This window comes from Dermacentor variabilis, chromosome 8 (assembly GCF_050947875.1).
Source record: "Dermacentor variabilis isolate Ectoservices chromosome 8, ASM5094787v1, whole genome shotgun sequence".
In the NCBI taxonomy this organism is placed as follows: Eukaryota; Metazoa; Arthropoda; class Arachnida; order Ixodida; family Ixodidae; genus Dermacentor; species Dermacentor variabilis.
Genome location: NC_134575.1, coordinates 120,248,090 through 120,269,869, shown reverse-complemented (window position 1 = coordinate 120,269,869; position 21,780 = coordinate 120,248,090). Strand labels below are relative to the sequence as shown.

The following is a 21,780-nucleotide window of genomic DNA, read 5'->3' as shown; positions in this document are numbered from 1 at the left end:
ACAGGAAGGGCTGGATTTCAGCGTCTGGAGCATGGGCGCTTGTTGGACGTGGCACCGATAATAAGTGATAGGGTTCAACGTCCTTATGCGCAAATATTTGGACAATGAGTGACGTAGCAGTGAAGAGACATCGCAGAAATATGGAGGCTCTGACGTCATATTCCGGAGAGGACAAATGACCAAATATACAGTCGTATTCTATGGGTGTAATTTTCCTCTGTTGGCGGCATTAAAAGAGGCGACCAAGTGCTCAAAGGATCCCTGGTAAAAAGTATTCTTATAAATGACGAACACCGAAGCCGTGAAATGTCAACTCAATAATCTGTGGCAGAATGCGCAAAGGCTTTCTTTCATACATCCTCCTTGCCTTGCCAGGATGCCTTCGTTACCCGCCGTGATGGCTTAGCGGCTATGCGTATACAATAATAAGGAAAGCTCGCAAGAAGCGGCTTCGAAAAAAATGAAGAAGAAGTATACTCACCGCAACAAATTACGGCAGATACAACACAAACCATAAGTTCATAGCCACTGTGTATAAAGAAAGAACAATCTGCACGTTAACGTAATGTTTCGGGCACTCGTTACATCTCGAGGCTCCAGTTTTAGATGGTAGCACCGATAAATATACGTTAACGCTTTCGCTGAACGAAACAATATCGTAAAATGATGAACCATAAAAGGTGTCTCGTATTGCGTACGGGTAAAGAATACACGGTGCATACAAGGATGGTGAGATGAGTGAGCTGATGGTCGATTAATCACACAAATATGTAACCGAACGCGAGACGAAAAAAGGAATACGCATAAGTGAAGGACAGCAAAGCTCCATTTAGAGATGCGCATCGAGATATTATATCTGAAAGGCACGAACGCGACATGTGGTCTAGCGACACACCGTTTACCCCACCTGAGCATAAATGCTTACTCGAATCTGAAGTGTCGCCTTCTCTTTGCACCTATCCATCACTCTAGTATAAGAAAGCGCCCAGGAGCAGCCGCATTCCTTTCAATACAAATTTAAGCGAGGTAACGGCTTGCCCTGTGAGAAACTTCCTAAATTGTTTAAGTTAATTAAAAATTAATATTCAGCACCGTGTCCACCTTCCTGTCTGCTGCACTGAAACATTTTTTTTTTTTTTGCGTTACTCAAGTCATAATACATAACTGGGAGAAAATAGCTTGCCTATAATATGCGCTATAATAGGCATATAGTTGGCGAAGTTCACTAGCATCGATGTTACCCATATCACAGGGAGTGGTATTTGTACATGTTCTAAATTCTGTGTTGCATTCCATGCACTACAAGTTCTTTTTCGTTAAAATGCGTGGCTGTTACAAAATTAGAATAACCACCGACGTAAACCATCGGGGAAGCAAGACCTGCCATTTTGTGGGCAGGAGTCATTAGCTATCTTTCTGCATAAATTATATATTAGCTTAGTTCACTGGAAGTTCGGATAAACAACTCCTACTACCTAAAAGAAGAAACATGTTAAATCCAGATGTCATTCAGGGATAAGGCGTTTTCGCCAAGAGTAAATGATGCCACACTACTTCTTTATTTTCGCTCTTGCTATTTATGGTTTAGAGATTTTTCGAATTAGTGGTATAACAGTCTCTGGTGTTCAATTACTCTTTGAATACGTCGTTCAGTAGTGAAGGAACGTAGTTTCCAGTAAACACCAACGCGTGTGTCAGATGCATACAACACTACGCAAGGAAGATGCGGGTGACACACGGCGCAAATGAGCAAGGACAGGCTGGGTCTGTTGTATTTAACTCCCTGCGATTGCGTTTCACTCGGTACTTACAAGAGGTGCAGCCTAATTCAAATGCGTTTGCACAGCAGGGAACAGGCAGCACTTTTGGTCCCGTTGACTTCTCGCCTGCTTGGAGTCGCTCACGTTTCCTTCTATTCCTTGTCACTACTCCGAAGATGGCACGACGGAAGCCAGGAGCTTATATAGCCGTCTAAATTTAGTTGCGCCGCAGAAAGGCCTAAACCTTGTCGAGCATTCGCTTCCAGACATGCGCTTTCTTCCAACGAAATGCGAATTTAAGGGGCTTTTGGGTAACCTGCGGGACATATTTCTCGCGCAGCCCTTGTCAATGTAAACTTATGCCCAAGATAAAGATTCTCTTTCAAAACATATATATCATCCCAAAAGGGAAGGTTCTCATGACCGTTTTACAGCCAAGATGCCTGCATAAGGACCTTGGTATCGGTAGCACGAAGTCGCACCATCACCAACCAACGACCGCCCGGAAAACGGGCAGAGGGTTCAAACGAAGGTGAAGGTGAAGCTATGAAAGTGATAAAACTATTTAGCGCTGTGCTCGAGATCCTCACACGGTGTTCTAGCAATAGGCGGAGGCGACATGAGGCAGCGCAGCGTAGGAGAGCACTTTTGTTGGGCAGTAGGTATACCGCGCGGGAACCAGGGATCGCATTCATAAGGCTTTTTGTTCGCAAGTGATATGTTCGCCATCAGCCGGCTGCCTTTGCCAACGACATGTCCAGCATCAGGACTGGCCGGCATCAGCTTTTATGAACAGCGTCCGCGTAAAAGAAGAAAAAAAAAGGTTCTTGTGAATACGGGACCAGGAGAGCCGCAACGCTGTTGCGATGAGGAGCGCCGGCAGTGGGATTACACCGGCTTCGCACACCGATGGTACACTGTGACGTCATGCACCTATGGCGGTGGGGAATCGAAAGTGCCAGAGGCCACTATACTGTTGTTACTGCGGCTTACTGCGTCTTTCTGTGTAACGCCGAAATGTCAGTGCGCATTTAGCAAATTTCTCGCGCTTACTAAATTGTCCATCGATGGACGTTGCTCACACCTCCTACAGCCTGCGCTACAAAATTCGCTTTGCGCGAAGTGCAGTAGCTTTATCGTCATACAGTCGTTCGAATGAACGAAGAGACAAATGGGATGGTTTTCTATTAGTAGACATAATTTGATTACGTGGTAGTTTATTAGTGTCGGATAAAGTACCGGGTATGTGCTTCTTGGTATGTCGTCCACTTTGCGCCATATTTTTCAGCAATGACATAACTTCATTATAAAAATAAAATTGAAAGAAAGCTGAGGTAATACGTATACTACATGCAGAATCGCTGTTCTGTAAAAGCAGTTCACTGGTTGACGTGGGAATGGCAAAACAAGGAGACGAACACTTATATCAAAGTTATGGCACTTGATGTCTGGGAGAGGTGTTCGTCGCGCGTGGGGAAGCTTGGCTAACGATGTCGCACCTCAAGGTTGCTTTTGTCGGGCTCCATTCCGTCCTCATCATCCGTGTCGTATGGCCGAGCCTAACTCTAAAGGCTAAGCGAGCCGTTGAGAATAAACCCGAAATACAATTTTGCAAAGTCAAATTATCTTTTTTTGTGTAAAGAAGCGCAGACAAGCGGTATATTTCGTGCCACTTTCACACAACTGAAATATTGCTTTGAAGGACAAAGACAATTGTTGTTTAGTACTTGTACTTTAGACTTATAAGCTGAAAACCATCTTTTTTTTTTATCCGCGAAATCGCTCTCTTCCAGCTGTGCCATTATGTGGGTTTTGTATATTCATGCATGTTTGCATAATGCGTGTATAAATAACTCGAATCATAAAACATTTTATAAGAATATGTGCGTAGCTTTCATTTGCTCAACTCCACATATATTTGACATTTCCTCCAGTACTATGTGTAACCGATAATCCCTTCACAGTGTATAATTAAACTAAAAGCCCTCTTGAATCTATCTCAACTTCACTAGCGTCTTGTGCAAGATGTTGATCATCGAACTGACTCTTAGTCCACCGAGCCGCAAATCTACCAGAATTGCATCATTCGACAAATTTTGACTGGAAGGCTTACCAGAATCGCATGTCTCATGGAAAGCTGATGAGGTACCTGAATTGTCGTAGTAACAGTGTATATCTGGCGCTTTTTTACGCAACTACCCGATAATGCGCTGCAGCCTAACCGTAGCTCTAACTATAACACTATCCGCGGGCGTCGCTCTCTCTGCATCCAAAGCGCTCGCTGCTTCGCAATAACCGGCGTCCTTTTCTTCTCCAACCAGGTTCCGTGAGCGGGATCAGTCAGACGCGCCGCCGCCTTCGCCACATCTCCAAATTTCTGCGGCCACCTCGGAAAGAGGCGGACAGCCGCAGGGCGAGTAAGGTTTGCCCAAATCCACAGCCACTGCGACTGCCCAAGACCGAGACAGTTTACTGCGCGCTCCCGTGGAAGAAAGAAAAGCAGTATGGGAGTGATTTCACCCAGCCGGGCGTTTAAGCCTATAGCCGACGAGAAGTCGCGCCCTCGTTGACCTAGGCTGGAATCCGGACGCCTCCTGCCGACCAAATATTCACATAAAACTTCTTAGCACCACTCTTCCTGTTCCGTGTTACGCTGAAAAGTCATGGCGCGCATTTAGAAAACTCTCGCGGTGATTAAACTGCCCATCGTACGCACATACGTTTTGTTTTTCCAAGGGCGAGTCCACTTTAATGCGGTGTACGAGTGCCAATGCCAGCTTTTGCTTCCATGTGGCAATATGAGAGATATACCACGTTCTTCGTAATAAATACGACATTGACTTCTGTTGGAGAGTTCGTTGGATGCTAATTTCGTGTTCATTCAGATATTGTCACTTGCCGTACAACTATCATCATCATTGTGATCAGCTTATTTTTTATATCCCCTGCAAGAAGAGGTCCTCTCCCAGCCATCTCCAATTACCCCGGTCTTGCGCTAGCTCATTGTACGCTAGCTAAGTTGTACTTACAGCTGCACATTTCTTAATTTCATCTCCCATGTATTTTTAACGCGAGACCGTTAGCACTCCCGTGTCCCAGAAAATCCGGTGTCTGCGTCCGGCGACGGCCGTCTACTGAGCGAAAACCCATTCGGAACTACGCATACTGAACCACGTAAGCCCTCCGTGTAGCACACAGGCGTTACTGACATAACTGAATTTAACAAAGTATAATGCGTCAGAAAAATCATAAAACACTACTTACACACAACCTACAGGCATGATACAGTCGGATTGTAATTGGGATATGCGAGAAAGCATAACTCTATTACGCGGAAACTCGTACAGATACCCCTTTCGCAGCGCTTCTACCATTCATAGAGCGGCGCGCTGCGCTCAGTTCGTTGCACCACCATCCAGATGGCACTCGCCTCCTCGCATCCGCGGCCCCAAGTGAGAGGCCGCGTTTCTACCAGAAACCTCGCCGTCGTGCATAGCGTTCGCCGCCAGCGTTTCTCGGTAAACATTACGGTTACATAATCTACAGTTGCCGGGAAGCGTGAGAAGCAGTCAGGTATTTTTGAAAGCTATTGCGCTCCACTCTTAAAGGTGAAGCTTAGGCGTACTCCAATATTTTTTTTCTCGTTCTCGACGGCGCTTTCATTCCCCTGGAACTCATTCTGCAACTCGAAGGGTTCATCGGTTATCTGCCCTAGCCATTGCATGGCCTGCCCGGCTTCATCTTTCTCTACTAAAATTAACTAAATATAGGCTATCCCCGTTTGCTCCTGATCCATACCGCTCTCTTCCTGTCTTTTGATGTTACGCCTAATATGTTTCGTTCCATCGCTCGTTGCATTGTTAACTTCATCACGAACTTCTTTGTTAACCTTCGAAATATTTCTTTTACGTGCTCTTCTTCAGCTAGGTCACCCTGTGCAAAAATCCTTGCCTCGTTCCTTACTCCCGCTGAGACTTCGTGAAAGAGGTTTCTGAAGAATTGTATAGGGAGGTCAGGCGAGAAGGGGGGGGGGATTATTTTTATGCGTTTGGGTATCAGCGGTTGCTTGCAAGACAACAACAGCAGAAACACAGCACGATATTTGGTAACAAGATCTTCCGTTTCAGTCTGGCTCTCTGGTCCCATAAAGTTAAGTCAGTGGCAGATGGCCCCGCAGCTTGGGTGCCACGCCGTTAGCATCGCATTCTCGAGAGATGTTCCGCATAGACGCATCGCGAAGAGTTTCCTTGGACGGGAGGTCGGGAAAGGAAACTTTGGAATTTTTTAGGACTAGGTTTCCAGAACGGCACGCAGTAGCCGCATGTATCCTCTCTAACGCATCTAAGCAACCTACGTCATTGACGGTCACGGGAGCGGTACTTCCGAGGCACCTGCAGAGAAGCAGCACATCAGTTCGATCGCGCGTTTTTGTACTGGCTCGATCAGCAGATGCGCGCCCGTTAATAAAGCATACCTGCCGAAAACGAGCTACTGAACGCATCTGCTGCTACTCCGTATGTGTTTCTGGGAATAAAGGTACATCGGAGTCCTGTGACTTAATAATATAGGTTGCTGACACGGCCTACCGATTGCGACAAAGGTGTGTCTCTGTTTTTGCAGTCAGCCTCTCGGAACGGCCGACAAGACACTGAATCGAAGGAAGGAATTTATTTATTACGCCATACAGACCTAACTACTTTCGTCATCCCTCCAGCCTCGGCTGCTCGACCACACACTTGTGTGGCCGTGCTCCAGCGAATGATGTTGCTCGCGAAACCTCATCTCCGAAGAGGTTCTTGCACCTTGAAGTATGTTGTCACTCTGCGTTTCTATCTCATCTAATTTGCAACCCATCCATGCGTGCATTTAAAAGCCTGTTTAGGAGTTGATAGCGCGGGTTTCCATGCAAAACATTCGATTTGTTCATACACGATGTAGCTGTGGAAGCGAGCATAACGTCAAAATCGGCCATTGAACTGCGCACGCACGGAAGACAACGCAGACAACGGTAAACTACAATGGCTATGCTTTCTCTTTTGTGTGCGGCCAGACATGGCTAGCAACTCCAAAGAGCGAGTGGTTCAACCTGCAATGATGGAAGTATAACCATGACATCTACCGAGGTAAGAACCTACAAGAACACGTCCGCTTTTCTCAGGGTGCAATGCTAAATAAGCTGGTAATGCAATACTAGGCGCGACTTGATGAAAAGAGAGATATTCCACCGGTCATCAGAAACACCTTCATAATACCCCCCCCCCCCCACCCCCAAGGAACACGCACCCAAACCATAGCACCGAGCGACAGAAAGCAAGACTCAACAAAGTGCTCAAAGACGCTGCACATGTGGCTTATGTGGATGGTGCAAAGTGTCTGTCACAACCAGCCATGACTCTGGCTGTTGTTACGGCTACAAAATGAATATCGGAACAACTAGCTCCCTACGTACCAAGCACCCAGAAAAAGGGGAAGAGGCTGCAATAGCTTTAGCATATGCATACCTAGCATATGCTTCATACGTACCGAATTCTCATTGGAACACATTCTACCCGCAGAAGAACTGCTTGACTCATCTGGGTGCCATTCCATGCAAGGGTAACTGGGAACAACGCTGCGCAAGACGTTGTCCAAGCAAGTATCAACCGAGAGAGCCACTTGCGTCGCCCATCTCTCTCTGGACAAGAAATGCCCGAAGAGACCCAAACAGAACTACGGCCCCCAGAACGAGATCAAGAAATAGCAGCTTCCCAATACGAACAAATGACTACTTATGGAAAAAATCCTCGACTACTACCGAAGCGCTCGCTATACATACCCTCCTCTTGACAAATCATTAAACAAACACCAAGCAACTACGGGGAGACTTCTACAAACAAGCACCTTCCGTACGCCACTACTGATGCACCGAATACACCCAGAAGCATACTCATCACACTGTAAGACATGCAATACACCACGTGCAGACTTCCATCACATTATATGGGCATGCCCATCAGCTCCAAACAGTATCAGACAGAGAATAAACCACAATGCTAAAATAAGAACCCCTGAGCAGTGGGAGGCTATACTGCTGAGCGAATGCCCAGAAGACCAGCTCTGAGCTGTCCAGCTGGCGGAGGACACCGCTACGGATTAAGGCCTGGCCTGCGTCTGTCGGAAAGTTAAACTTTACGGGGCTAGCCTCTCAGCCTCTCCGTACCCCTTTCAATCTCAGTAGGGACTTTTCAGTAAAGATGTTTTATGTTTTATCTCTCTCTTTCTCTCAGGGTGCCGTGATTCATTAAGAAACGTTTAAGATGGGTGGACATTCACCTAAGATTATATATATATATATATATATATATGTATATATATATATATTGCCACATCTTATATGGTTGCCGCGGGTATGTGCCAGGCGATGCGAAAACAATGGTGAAGTAGCGCGCGAGTAGAAAAACAGAGACGACAACGACGTCGCGTTGACTGCTCTCATAAAGTGCTTTTACACGTCCTCGACACAGGCTGTCCCGTCTCCTACTAGGCCGTGACACTGATGGAGTCAAACGCTTCCTTTCGGGGCGGATCCAGCATGCCCACCACATCGACAAAGGTCATGTTCACCTCATAGGTTGCCGACTTGTTGCAGTCACCAAGGTCCATGGGGAAGAAGAAGAAGAAGCCGGAGGGAGCGGGAGTGGATTTTTACCTCCATTTTCTGAACACATAAGCAAAATCTGCCCGACTCTTGGCCAATCCCAGCGAGTTGGTAAGCGCCGAACTCATCAAGGACATCATCATCATCGTCATCATCATCATTATCATCATCATCATGCACATCACGTCGGCTCCGTATTCCACGAATGTTCTTGTAGTGCAAATCGCCAAAAAGCCACCCGCTATTGCACGCCATTCGCAGCTCGTTCCCAGGAACAAGTGGATACCGAAGACCAGGTAGGATTCCCATTTTTCAAGCCTTTACGACAATATTTTGGCCGGACCTCGTGGAGGGAGAGCCGCGAGGCCACGCGCCGGAGCCAGCTACCTCAACAATTGCCGATCATTTTCTCAATTATGGAAGTCACCGTAGAGGGGCGCAGCAAATCCCAGGAAGAAATGGATACAAGCAAGGGATGGAAGGAGGTCAGACACAGAAGATCAGACCGGCGAACCTCGCAACATCGCGAGAGCACCTTGTCGCCGACGCAGCTCGACAAGCGCAACAATAACCCATGAAAAGGCAGGCTAGAGCAAATACGCAAGGCAAGCAGAATGCCACATTTGCCAAGAGGGGATTACAAGATTGTGATCAGACAGCGTGGAGGACTCAAACTATCCGAGCACGGTATCGTTCACCTCACAGCTGCGGTACAAGATGCTGCAGGCATTCCTCGAGGCGAAAGGGAGGAGGACATTGTCTGCCCCAACAATTATCAAAATATCCTCATCGTCAGTACATCGGATCAAGAGCGTGCAAACAAATATCAGGATGTAGCACGTATCAAGATTCAAGACAGGTTTTACGAGACCAATGCTTACGAGACAGCGCCTGACATGACGGCCAAAGGAGTCATCAGAGGAATCCCACTCGACGAGGGCCCAAGAGACATCACAGCCGCGGTGGTTACGAGTAAAAACCCAGCGGCGATAGCAGCAAAGAGACTCAGTAATACTACCACAGTGATTGTGTTCTTTGAAGGACACAAAGTGCCCACGTACGTTCGATACAGGGCAGCGCTACTCCCTTGCTCCCTGTACACAAAACAAGTGGATTTCTGTCACCAATGCGACAGACTTGGACACAGAGGAGATGTATGTCCCAACGTTGACAACAAGATTTTTGAGAGATGTGGAACACCAAACCCAGATAAAGACCACAGGTGCCAACCTAAATGTCAGTTATGCGGTGAGGACCATCCGACCGCAGACAAGACGTGCAAAGCCAAATTCAAAAAGCCCTTCATCGTTAGAGACAATGGCACAGACTGCAACGAGAACGACAAGAACATGAAGACGCTACCTCAAGAGAAGACAGAGCAGAGTCTCGCCGAACGCCTGGCCTCCTAAGCGCCAGGGAACGACGCTCCAGATCGAGAACAAGGTCTCGATCTACCACCAGATCGTTATCCCGGTCCGGCTCCAGGACACCGGGGACACGATCCAGATCCAGGTCCAGAGCTAGGCCATCCTCTTCAGCAAACCAGACAAACACGGTGAGCTGGGCAGACGTGATCGATGGCGTGCGCCCGGGTGCTGGTGGGGAGACTGCCATTAATAACGAGATCAAGCAACTAAAACACGAGAACCCGCAGTTGAGGATTTTGCTAGCACGTATGAGCGATGAAATAAAAATTCTCAAGGAAGGAAAAAACCAAATAAATCACGTAACTTCCGCTCCACACGCGAGCACGAAAGAGCCATCTGAAATCCCGGACAATAAGATGGACGAAGGGGATGACCCCCCTCCACTCAAACGCAAGGCCCAAGCCATCAGTGATAAACAAGACCACGCAGTGGTAGATAAACCATTAGCCGATATTCAAAAGACCCTAGCAGAGATAGAAAAGTCAAATGAAAAACGGGACGAAATGATGAATCAAATAAATACGGCATTAACAGCAATTATGAGTAGATTAGACATCCTAGAGGCAAACCAGTCACCAGGTAATGGACTCCCCTCCGTTGCGTCAGAAGCACCACAATCCTTACCCACTTCACAACCGCATAATTATATAAGATCAGCTTCTCTGCAACCTCCCGTCTCCCTCCCATGGTCGCACCCGAAATGAGACGCCTAAAGAATGGTTCAGGATATGACAGTGGAATTGTAGAAGTTACGAAAACAAGAAGTCAGTTTTGCAGCAGTATTTAAGACAACGATTGACGTCCGGTGTATACACCGGACGTCATAATTCTGCAGGAAACACACGGGATTGCAAAGCTAGCAGGATACAGATCTTTTGGCTATGCCAAGGGGACACCAGGGCATTAACCACGCTGGTAAAAAGAAACATAACTTGCGTGCAGCACAACACAGGCATAACGCACTTTGACAATATTCTATTGGAACTCATTCCACAAGAAAAGGCAGGACGTAGCTTATTCTCAACATTTATAGCACCCCCATGCTACATAAACACAAATTCAAGAACCTATTCCAGAAAACACTCAGACTTGCTGGAGAAAATCCGGTAGTTATGGGAGGAGACTTTAATGCCCCACACACCACGTGGGGATACTTATATACCAGAGCAAAAGGAAGGGACTTATGGAACGACTCGCAAGAATTAGGCCTCACGCTCGTCACAGACGCCGCCACTCCAACCAGAGTAAGCACGGCACTAAATAGGGACACAATCCCAGACCTAACCTTTACCAAGAATATTGGAAAGGTGAAGTGGCACAACACACTGGAAGATTTGGGTAGCGACCACCGCATATTGGAGTTACACGTCAGAGAAGGGCCGAATAGACCCAAGGAACGACAGATCAAATTAGTAGACTGGGAACTATTTCGTAGAACGCGAGAGACGACACAGCAACGATCAATCGCAGACATAGAACGATGGACTAAGGAGCTCAGTGATGACGTCAAAGCTGCCACAATAATAGCACCACCTGAATCTAACTTGGATAAATGCGACAGCAGACCTCCACATGTGGGAAGCTAAGCAGTCGCTTCAGAATAGACTTAGCGGTCAGAAGCATAACAGAAAGTTAAGAAAGCGCATAGCACTCTTCAACAAAAAAATAGAACATGCTAAGCAATTGACCAAACAACAATGGGACGAGATATGTAATTCCATGGACGGACAATTAAGCACCGGCAAAACCTGGCACATGCTCAGGTTCCTGCTTGACCATGACAATAACAAGAAAAATCACATGCAAGTCTTTAATAAGTTAATACACGCATATGAGGGCACAGAGGAGGAATTTCTCAATGAATTACAGCAGAAATACTTAACACAGGCACCCCCTTGCATCTATCCTAGCTACAACGTGATTGCAAACGCAAAATTAGACGAGGAACTCACGGAGGCAGAAATCCGCGCGGCCCTACAAAAGTTGAACATCAAATCCGCCCCAGGCCCGGACGGTATAACCAACAAGACTCTCAGGAACCTCGATGATGAATCGATAGCCAAACTAACAGAATACATAAACGAGTGTTGCTCTGAAAAAGTTTTTAGAGGAGACCAACATTTTGGGGAAATATTAAGTATTGGATGATCCGAATACGCTAAATGAGTTACATAAACGTTGTTCGTGATGCGTAGTTGGTTTATGTGGGGATCGCAACTTTTACGCAATACGTATAATTCTGTCCTGTACTTGGAGTGTATTACAAGTGTTGTTGTGTGTTTTGGCTGTTCAAAACATCGGACTTCATATATGCGTACGTGGACTGAACTCATGCACAGAACTTTGCGACTCATGTACTGTTGGACTGTATATTTTTTATTGATCCGGTGTTCTACTGAGTGTTATATTTAGTGTCGCTATTCTCCCTTTTTGCGCAAATTTGTTTCGTCAGCCAAGTGACAAGGAGTAGCCGGTGCCACCACATAAAGGCGCCAACCTCTCCTAATATTCACTTCAATAAAAAAAAAAGTGTTGGGTAAAGGGAGAAGTGCCAGCTCAATGGAAGAAAGCGACGATAACGCTCATACCAAAGCCTGGTAAGAAGCGTGAGATCGACAACCTCAGACCAATCTCCCTAACATACTATGTCGGAAAATTAATGTAACATGTAATTTTAAACAGAGTAGACAACTTCTTAGAGGATAATAACCTATACCCAGATACAATGATAGGATTTCGCAAAAATCTTTCGACACAAGGTGCGATGCTCCAACTTAAGCATCAGATAACCAATTATAAAACGCGCTCGACAATGGCCGCCCCATCTTGGGCCTTGATCTTAAAAAAGCTTTCGATAATGCCAACCACGCAACCATATTGGAAAACATCGAACGAATAGGACTAGGGCAACGGACATATAACTACATCAAGAGCTTCCTATCAGATAGGAAAGCAGTCATCTCCATCGGAGGGCTCAAGTCGCCCGAGATCGACATAGGAGGGGGGGGGGGGGGGGCACTAGGCATGGGCTCATGTTCGTGATACCGTCATAGACCCTGTATTGGCGTCATTCCTGCTTTGTCATCCGGCTCTCGTCATGCCGTCGTCGTCACACCAACGTCGTCATGTGCTGCTTGTCACACCGCCATCGTGATGCCACCGTGGTCGTCCAGTCGTCGTCATTGCAGCCTTGCGATCTGATTCTCGTCAAGCTGTCTTCGTCGTGCGCTTACACCGACCCAGTGGTCCAAGTCGTCTAATTGCTCAGGCCACTAAGTACGTGTTTTTCTCTTCTTGGAATGAAAGCAAAAGCAAGAGACGTAGTCACCTTATAATGATGACGGCTATTCCTTTTCGCATAGCGGAAACAGCGATATAAGAATATATGTAAGAAAATGAGGCAAAACCACGTCATGAGGCAGGTAAGGAATCCGCAACACACAGTCCTATACGCCCATGACCATATATATATAAAAGGCAAATGCAAGTTGCACGACAACCAGTTTGTAAACAAAGTCGCGAACACACATAAGCAGCCCTGATGTAGACTGCGATAAGCTTATATAAACAGATGAGGAAGTACACAGAGTTACACAGAACTACAAGTATATCTTGTATATGATACTTCTTTTTTTTTGTATTCTGTAGGTATGTGTCCGTGGACGTGATTCCATCGTAGTCGCTGAATCGTCTTCATTCTAGCGTGATTATACTAATCTCGTCACGCTGTCGTCACCACGCCATCATCGTCAGGCAGTCGTCGTTATGCCGCCGTTGTCACGCTGTCGTTTTGTCATTGTCATGACTTCAGTAACGCGTTTTTATTGTGGTCATGGCGTAGTCATCCTACCGCATTCGTCATTCCCGACGTCAATCTTTCTGCGTCATCACATCCTATAATACTGTAGCCACTCAACTGTCATTATGCGGCCCTTAATTGTCACGTCGTTATCGTCAGACAGTCTCTTTCATGCATCCGTCGCTCAACCATCATCGTCACACCAACGTCAGCATACGGGTTGCTTGATAAAGTCATCACTATGACATTATCGTAGTGGCATTGCCCTAATGTCATCGTCACGTCATCGACTTTGAAAGTTGTAGCGCATAGGATCGCATTACTGTATGAAACTTTCTAATCTAATTTTTTTATTTGTTTCTTCTGTCACCTTTTATTCCCTTTACCCGCTACCCCTGCGCAGGGTAGCCAGCCGGTAGTTACACTGGCTAACCTCCCTATCTTTCCTGCCCTTTCTTCCTCTCCTTTTCCTGCCATCGTCGTCATTGCACCGTCGACATGCCGTCGACGTAATGCGTTCGTTGTTACACCGTCGTCGTGATGGCGTCACGGTCATTAAATCGCCTTTACCTGCCGTGGTTCCTTTGTAGCTATGGTATTGGGCTGCTTAGTTCGACGTCACGGAATCGAATCCTGGCCACGGCGGCCGCATTTCGATGGGGACCAAATGCGAAAACACCCGTGTACTTAGATTTAGGTGCACGTTAAAGAACCCCAGGTGGTCGAAATTTCTGGAGTCCCCACAACGGCGTGCCTCATAATGAGATCGTGATTTTGGCACGCAAAACCCCATAATTTATTTAATTTAAATCACCTTCACTGTAACATTGACGTTCGACTGTCGTAATGCTGTCGTTGTGAGCCATCGTCGTCGTACCGTTGTCGTCATGCTATGGCGGTCACGCTGTCGTTTCACCGTCCTCGTCAATTCAGTAACGTCATCCCATCGTCTTCATCCCGTCGTCATCATAGTGCCTTGATCGATCTGTCGACATCATTTCTTGTCTATCATTCTATCACAATCATGCTGTCCTAATTCAATGGGAGTTCACTGCCGTGGTCATGCCACGGTGCTCGTTGCGTCGTCGTCAGACAGACGCTGTCATGCATCCGTTGTCGAACCGCCTTCTTCATGCCACCGTGGTCATGACGTCGTTGTAATTCCAGCACCTTCCCTCGCTTGTCACTAACCTCTGTCATCACGCCATCTTCATTTCTTTGTCCTCATATCGTCATCATCACACTGTTATTTTTTTTTCATAACATCGTCATAATTTAAGAATCGACATTTCATTGACGTCATGCCATTCTCGTTTTACCACCTTTGTCGTCCCACCGGTATCATTCCTTCTTCGTCGTTCCATAATCACCGAGTCGGCATCACACGGCCGTCGCCATGTCTGTGAGGGATCTTGGCAATGGAGTGTCGTGGTAATGTGGCACGATATCGGAGTATGTGGGCATGTGGCCTAAGCAACGGAAGTCTCGGTATTACCACTACGCGTGTGAAATAGACGACACTTCAGGAATGCGGTCTGTTGCCACATCGCTCGAATGCTATTCGCATTACCGTCGACAGTCATCGCAAGATGGGCTGTGGCGCAATTTTTCTTTTTCTGTAGCGCGCTTCCAGCGCGTGAACTGGTTTTTCGAAACCTGTCTGGCACTGACATTCTTTACCATTCTATTCCCACACATTCTCAAAGAAAATACAGGTCAGTTTGAGGACACGCTCGCGCGTAATGCAGGAAGCTGCAAGACTGTAGAAGAAACATAAAATAAGAAAAATAACACTTACCGTAGCGATCCAAAGGCCAGGCACTAAGCCTTTCGTTACCGCGCCTTTTTCGACAGCTTTTCTACGCGTCGTTAAGCGTTTCCGTTAGCATTATTTTTCCAGAAACATCATGCAGTGTCTGAAATGACGACTGAGTTTTATCTATTTGTCAGATTTTACAGCTTTCGGCAGATTGGGGAGTCGGGAGAAATAAAACTTCGACTAGAGGTACCGTCGAAACTGGCTTCCACTGCTCGTAGCGCTTTTTCGATGATAAGTCGCAAATTTGCGCTCTGTTAGACTCGGCAACGTAATTTTCAAGTGACAGCAGCAGTGATGACACGGAAGCTACTCTGCAATTGTTAAATTTCTAATCCAACATATAGGCTCTTTTTACGATGTCTGAAACAACGGTAGATGGTCATGGTGCGTGTTATTTGGATTAATTCCTACAATGGATTCCTTTTATTCATCGGCGCTTGGACAGCGTATGTCCAAATTCTTACGAGCAATCCTCTCCGTCGTGTGTGGCTTTCAGCCACACAAGAGCCCGCAGTTGATTTCAAACCGACCTTCGACCGAAGCTTGACTAGCTGTCTAAGCTCTTACATTTCAAGCCCCACCTCCCAGCTTTTCCTGTCCTTGCTTTATCTCTTCCACTGATTGACTCAACATTACAGTATGAGGGGGCTTCTACATGCGCCTGACCTAACAGCCAATGCTTCACGATTCTAAAGAGTGCAGTGAAAAACAAACCAGGTACCTGCTGCAACCAGTAAAAAAAATGCTCCTCTCCCGGTGCAACAGGAACTTACCTGCTTTCACATTTGCGATTCTACTGCTTTCCTGCGTTGCATGGACGTTACTATGGCTAGTATTGACGCATACAAGTAGTTTTCTTTTGCGTGATTTAGCTTACAAATTTTGGGAACTAGAACCAGGTGAATATTTCGTATATTCCATATTTCTTGTACTCTCGGTACTTGCACTACAAAAAACAAATTATTACTATCATTCGTATTCCTCGAGGTGCTTCTTTGAAGTTCCACATGAGAATTCCCAAAATTGTTTGAGAAAATATCACAACTACGCATCCTTTCAAAAAATCTATGCGCACTTTGCCGAGCTAAACTGCTATAGGAGAAAGCCTGTCTATGACTGCCTCTGTTGCTGTTGTCGGAACTGCGCTGCGAGCGGACGCCGCCGTGGCGGCGATCATGGGATGCAATCACAGCCATATATATCACATGGCTGCAAGGTTTGTCGCCGACCTAAAACAAGCTTTGCAAGGTTTCAGCAATGGTATTTGAACGTCCACGTATTTGGCTTTAGTGCCCCTTTAAGTTAAAATGACACTTTCAGTCACCGGGTTACCGCGAGTATAAAATCGCCTTACCGCTCGAGAAAGTAGTGAAATTGCGAAGTAGCGTTTTGCTCGCGTAAATCACATGCGGCAATTTTTCGACACAAACCTGCTCTTTACATTTGTTGATCTAGCAACGAGCCGACTACCTCTTTCAGGGCCCGCCAGGCTTTCCACGTGCTCATTGCGTCTATGCTAGAGCCGCATTGATACAGCCTTGAGGCCACCTAGATCTTTCACGCTAATAATGGCGTGAGCCTTAGGACGATTCGAGCACGCCTTATCACTTTGTCACGTCGTTGATAACCTGACGCAAGTATGCTCAATCCTTCTGAATGCACATGATAGTCTGGCCTTAGTTGCTGGCGCCAAATTGCTCGCAATTGCCACTGTTCTGCAGCACAACACAAGAAAACATAACACACAAAAATTGGCAAAGATGTTTATTATACTTCTCCCAAGTCATTCGTCTCAACAAGAAATTTAAGGACACTTGTTTGAAGCGACGGTTTAGACTGAGGTTGCACAAAAGGCACATAGTGGTTCTCTCGGAGCACAGAGCCGATGCGAATAGAATCAACGACGGTAATTCTCCCCTGCAGTATCCCTACAAAAGCGTTTCACATATAGCCGAGAAGTCCGCATCTCTTCTGCACTACTTTTGTGAAATTGACACTTCTTCTACTGTACCTGTATAAATTATGTAAGCAATATACGGAAAGTATAATAGATTATTTGAAGTAGTAGTATGCACGGGACATTCCTTCATCAGTGGTCAATAAGTGGATGCCGAATATTCCCGAATTTTGAAAAATAAATTGCAGGTCCAAGACAATGAAATGATAGCTATAATAATGTTGCCTAACTCCATTACGCTGTTCGTCATCGAGAAGGAAAGACCTGTATATGATCGAACTTCATGATTCACCCTAACTTCCTAAACACAAGCGCAGCACAAAACTATATACACGAGTAGCCTGGGCTATAGATAAGCGACGCCCAGCATATACTTTGCAGAGTTGCGCACAGCGTAAACTGCGAGGTCTTCCTCGATTAAACTCTAAGTGCAAATATTGGCCTGGATGTCAGCGTTGAAATAATGTCACCATAACCGAAGCTGCAGTTAAGCGGAAGCCTTGATGTCGAGGCCACAAATTGCATTCGATACTTTCTGAATGAGAGCACTGCACGAGCGCGCAGTAAATTCTAGAAAGATGACACAACTTGAAGCAAACGTACTTTATCTTGGCAGTATTGCACTGTGCTCACGCAGAAGGGCGCACCCGGAAACGAGTCACGTTAGTTCACCCTGTCAGCCTCCGCACACCCACGCGTTCGCGCTGCCGTCTGGAAGAAAACGCGCGTGCGCTGGCATCGAACCCATACTGGGGGTCAGAAAAGAAACACCTTAATCGTATAATTTATTATTTAGGCACGAGGTAATATCTGTCACCATAAAATAAGCTCTTAACATTCTCCATTAGGCATATTATGAGTTGCGCAGACCACAGCATTTACGATGTCTTGTTAGATGAGGTTGAATTTTCGTTATTCCTCACCTACACATACCAGAAACCGCTGCCGTAGAAGCAGCCTCGACGCAATTGGTCAAAGAACATTTTCGAACAGAGAAGACACAGCAGCGCTGCAGTTCTTAAACCCTGCAATACACACTCGATTGACTGATGGCTGACAATTTTTTGGTAGGCTGTACAGTACTCCGATACTCGATTCCCAACTGCGTACCGAGAAGGCCGCTAGGAACTTCACCTTTTATCACGTCACAACGCCGAAGACGCTGCCGAGTGACGTTCCTTTTTTTCTGCAGACTCTCGTCATTGTTACAGTGTCTGACGTTCGGTCTTGTTGGCATGACAGAACTGAAAACGCATAATAGCCCAAGGACAGACAGCAAGGATGCTGCTAACTTTCGTACCACCATTAGTTCATTTAGTAAGGGATGGCAATGAGTGACCATTCAGTGCAAACGAAGGGCAAGCGTATTACACGCCTCCGGTCCATAACTGCCATTTGCGAAACGGCGGCACCCGGGTTCAGCGTCAGTCCTTGTCTTATTTCGCGCTTCAAGTTTGCGCGGGCGTTCGGGGAGCCGCGCACGGAGCAGCCACGGTCAGCCTCTGGCGATGCCTCGGTTGCCGGGAAGCGTGGACGCGGGCGGCTGCGTGTCCCGTATGAGGAAGGCGTCCTGCACGATGGGCGGCGCCATCTCCAGCATGCCGAACTGCAAGGCCCTGAGCGGGCCGTCCGGCCGGTACGCGAAGCGCGGCCTACGCGCCAGTACAGCGGCCTCCATGGCGTCCACGACCTCGTGGATCTCGGTTCGGGACTTGACCAGCGCCCGCCGCAGGTACTGGCGACTCAGCTCGTAGTAGCCCTGGCCGTAGTCGCGCCGCACTTCCTCGCTGGTCTCCTGCCACAGCTTGTCCATGGCCGGCAGAAGTATGCCGTCGGCGGTCAGGTTGGTTCTGTTGCAGGGAAACAGGCAACACATGTTATTATTTGATAATTAGAATAGCGCCAACACATACGTCCACAAAGGAACAAGGACGAGACAAATCATTAAAACTTCCTTCTGGACGAGTTGGTGCATACCTGATCTGAATATTATAACAGCGCAACACATCGTTAGCGCGGCTATAATTTTCAGATCAAGTATGCACCAACTCGCCCAGAAAGAAGTTTTAATGAAGACGTTACGATTCGTGCGACATTCTGTTCGTGCCATGAAGGAAACTGCCAGTGTTATGACGGCAATACAGCGATCGTGCATAACCTTTGTACCAGCGTTAATCTCGCAGTAGACAGGCATCCATTCCAACACGCTCCCATATGTATACGGAGATGCGTGCGGGTACGCGTAAAGGTGCATTAGCAAAGATGGCCACAGCGATTCATCTTTCCCAAGACCAATATTTATTTATAGCAGTCCTCGAAGCAGTAAAATGTAAATTCGTGCTGACGGAACATTAATCTTGAGCTTTTCTTTATTTCTGAGGCTATCAGCATGTGGAGTACCTACTTGATCGAATGAACACTAATTTCCTCTCGAATCTTCTTGCGCAAGGCAAAGCGACTATCTAAAACATGGCATTGCGTACACGTGCGTGTTTTTATTTCCGTGGGAGAGCGGAGCACATTTCAACACACTAGAAGGGCTCCTGCATTCTGCGCATGATCCTGCGACAACTCCTGCAGTCTGTGAAGAATAAATTCTGGGAACTGCATATCCGCCGCACAATTTTCAATCTTTTTTGCTTTTTTAATTCGATACCCACAATAGTCCCTGTGCGCAAGAAACACCGCAATTACGACAATCCAAGTCTATTTATTAGAGGTATATAATGTCTGGCGGCTACCTTGCATGTGAACTTTATCAAGATATTCAACTCATTTTCATTTAACACATCTTCCAAATTCTCTTTCATATCTTTCATTAAATTATTCGTGACTGTGGTTATCTAAGCATGCATAGCTGCATTAGTTACCATGCGAGAGAAGACGACTAAAATAACATCTGCCTTCTGTGCACCGGGTTACGCGTTCCCAAATCATCCACAAGGGTGATTAAAATTTAGAATTTGAAAACCAGTAGAGTTGCAGAGCAGGTTCCAGCGCGAGTTGCAAGGGCAGGAAGCTGTCCCAGCGCCATGAAGCCGGACTTCCATAGACTTCTTAATGATCTGAAACCTGATAATACAAGGAATTCTGCGACTATATCAATACTCGATAGAGACATGGCGTGCGTAGCCTTATATCGCTATCGTTAGGATAGCTGTAATTGCTCTCTTCTTTTGTGTTCAGTACGTATATTCCACAAAGCGTTCTGTACAGTGCAGACGCGCTTAACGTCAGGTGAACAGCAACATCGAATCTACTTACGCATACATGTTGGGCTCAATGGAGACTACACGGACGCCGAACTTTTTCATCTCCCGCCGGAGGCCGTCGGCGAAGAAGCGAGCTGCGCACTTAGACATGGAGTAAGCCACCGAGAAGGGAATGGCGAAGTACCCTGCGTACGGATAGAAACACAACACTCAAGACCGACAAAATTCATGACGTTTTTCAACGTTTAAACAATAGCCTGTTGTAGCAGCTTTATGTTAAAAGGTAAACGTTTTTACACTCATAAAGGCACTGCTTTGTCGCAAGGCTAACACCCTCATCTTAAATCAGTCAGATCCAGCTCTTTGTGGGCACAAAAGTCGTTTTCATTTTTGCCTATAATCTGGGACAATTAAACATGATTACAGCTGCGACATCGACCCGAAAAGTGCGTGAAAAATCTATAATAGCTAAAGTTGTCAAAATCTAGTTTCGGATCTTCCAGTGCACTCCGTCTTGTCAGAATTCCCGCATAGTTTTCAACTGCGGCTTGTCTCATCGCAGGTGTAACTTGATCTTGCTGTTCTGACTGTAAACCGCATAAAGTGTGAGGGTGTTTATGTGACAAACTAGACCCTTGAAGGGTGGAACAGCATTTACGTATTCAAGAAACAGCACGAAAAATCATGACAAGAAGATAGTGTCCTGTCTACTTCTTGTGCTCCATTTGCTTTTTCCACAAGATATGCAACACAGTATCAACCTTAGTTTCTAGAGGCCTTGTAAGGTTATTGAAAGAACAAAGAAAAATCACGGAAAATGCTGCACGCTTGATACATGTCAGTACGCCTTCGGGCTTCAGCAAAGCTTGTTATAAACTTACACCGCACGACAAGCAGTGGCGTTTCGACCAGGCTGTGGGAAAATGGCGATGATTAAGGATAAAGGGAAACACCAATGGAGCAAACATGATTGGCGAGAACTATTTAGTAGATCAGGCTAATATTCCGGCTAAAGCACCAGAGAGATCTGAAGAAAGAAGCAGACGAATGAAGCAGAACAGACTCACAACAGATAGCTGAGGGCCGAACCGAGGTCGTCCCCAACCTGACGCCTTATACTTGGACCTTAGGCCCCTGCCCTGTCCGCAGACACTACCTCAATTACAGAA

The 21,780-nt window shown here is 46.5% G+C and overlaps 1 protein-coding gene across 2 annotated transcripts in view; it reads right to left on the bottom strand.

Annotated features, from left to right (window-relative positions):
• Positions 1-17,191: 17,191 nt before the first annotated feature.
• LOC142590556 (short-chain dehydrogenase/reductase family 9C member 7-like) overlaps positions 17,192-21,780 on the bottom strand; it is a 41,245-nt gene continuing 36,656 nt past the window's right edge. For both annotated transcript variants that reach the window (XM_075702761.1, XM_075702762.1), the window contains exons 4-5: positions 20,664-20,796; positions 17,192-19,249 (exon numbers count right to left, since the gene is read on the bottom strand). In XM_075702761.1, coding sequence (XP_075558876.1) covers positions 18,895-19,249; positions 20,664-20,796 — 488 coding nt within the window. In that variant the 3' untranslated portion in view covers positions 17,192-18,894. The remainder of the gene's footprint in view (positions 19,250-20,663; positions 20,797-21,780) is intronic.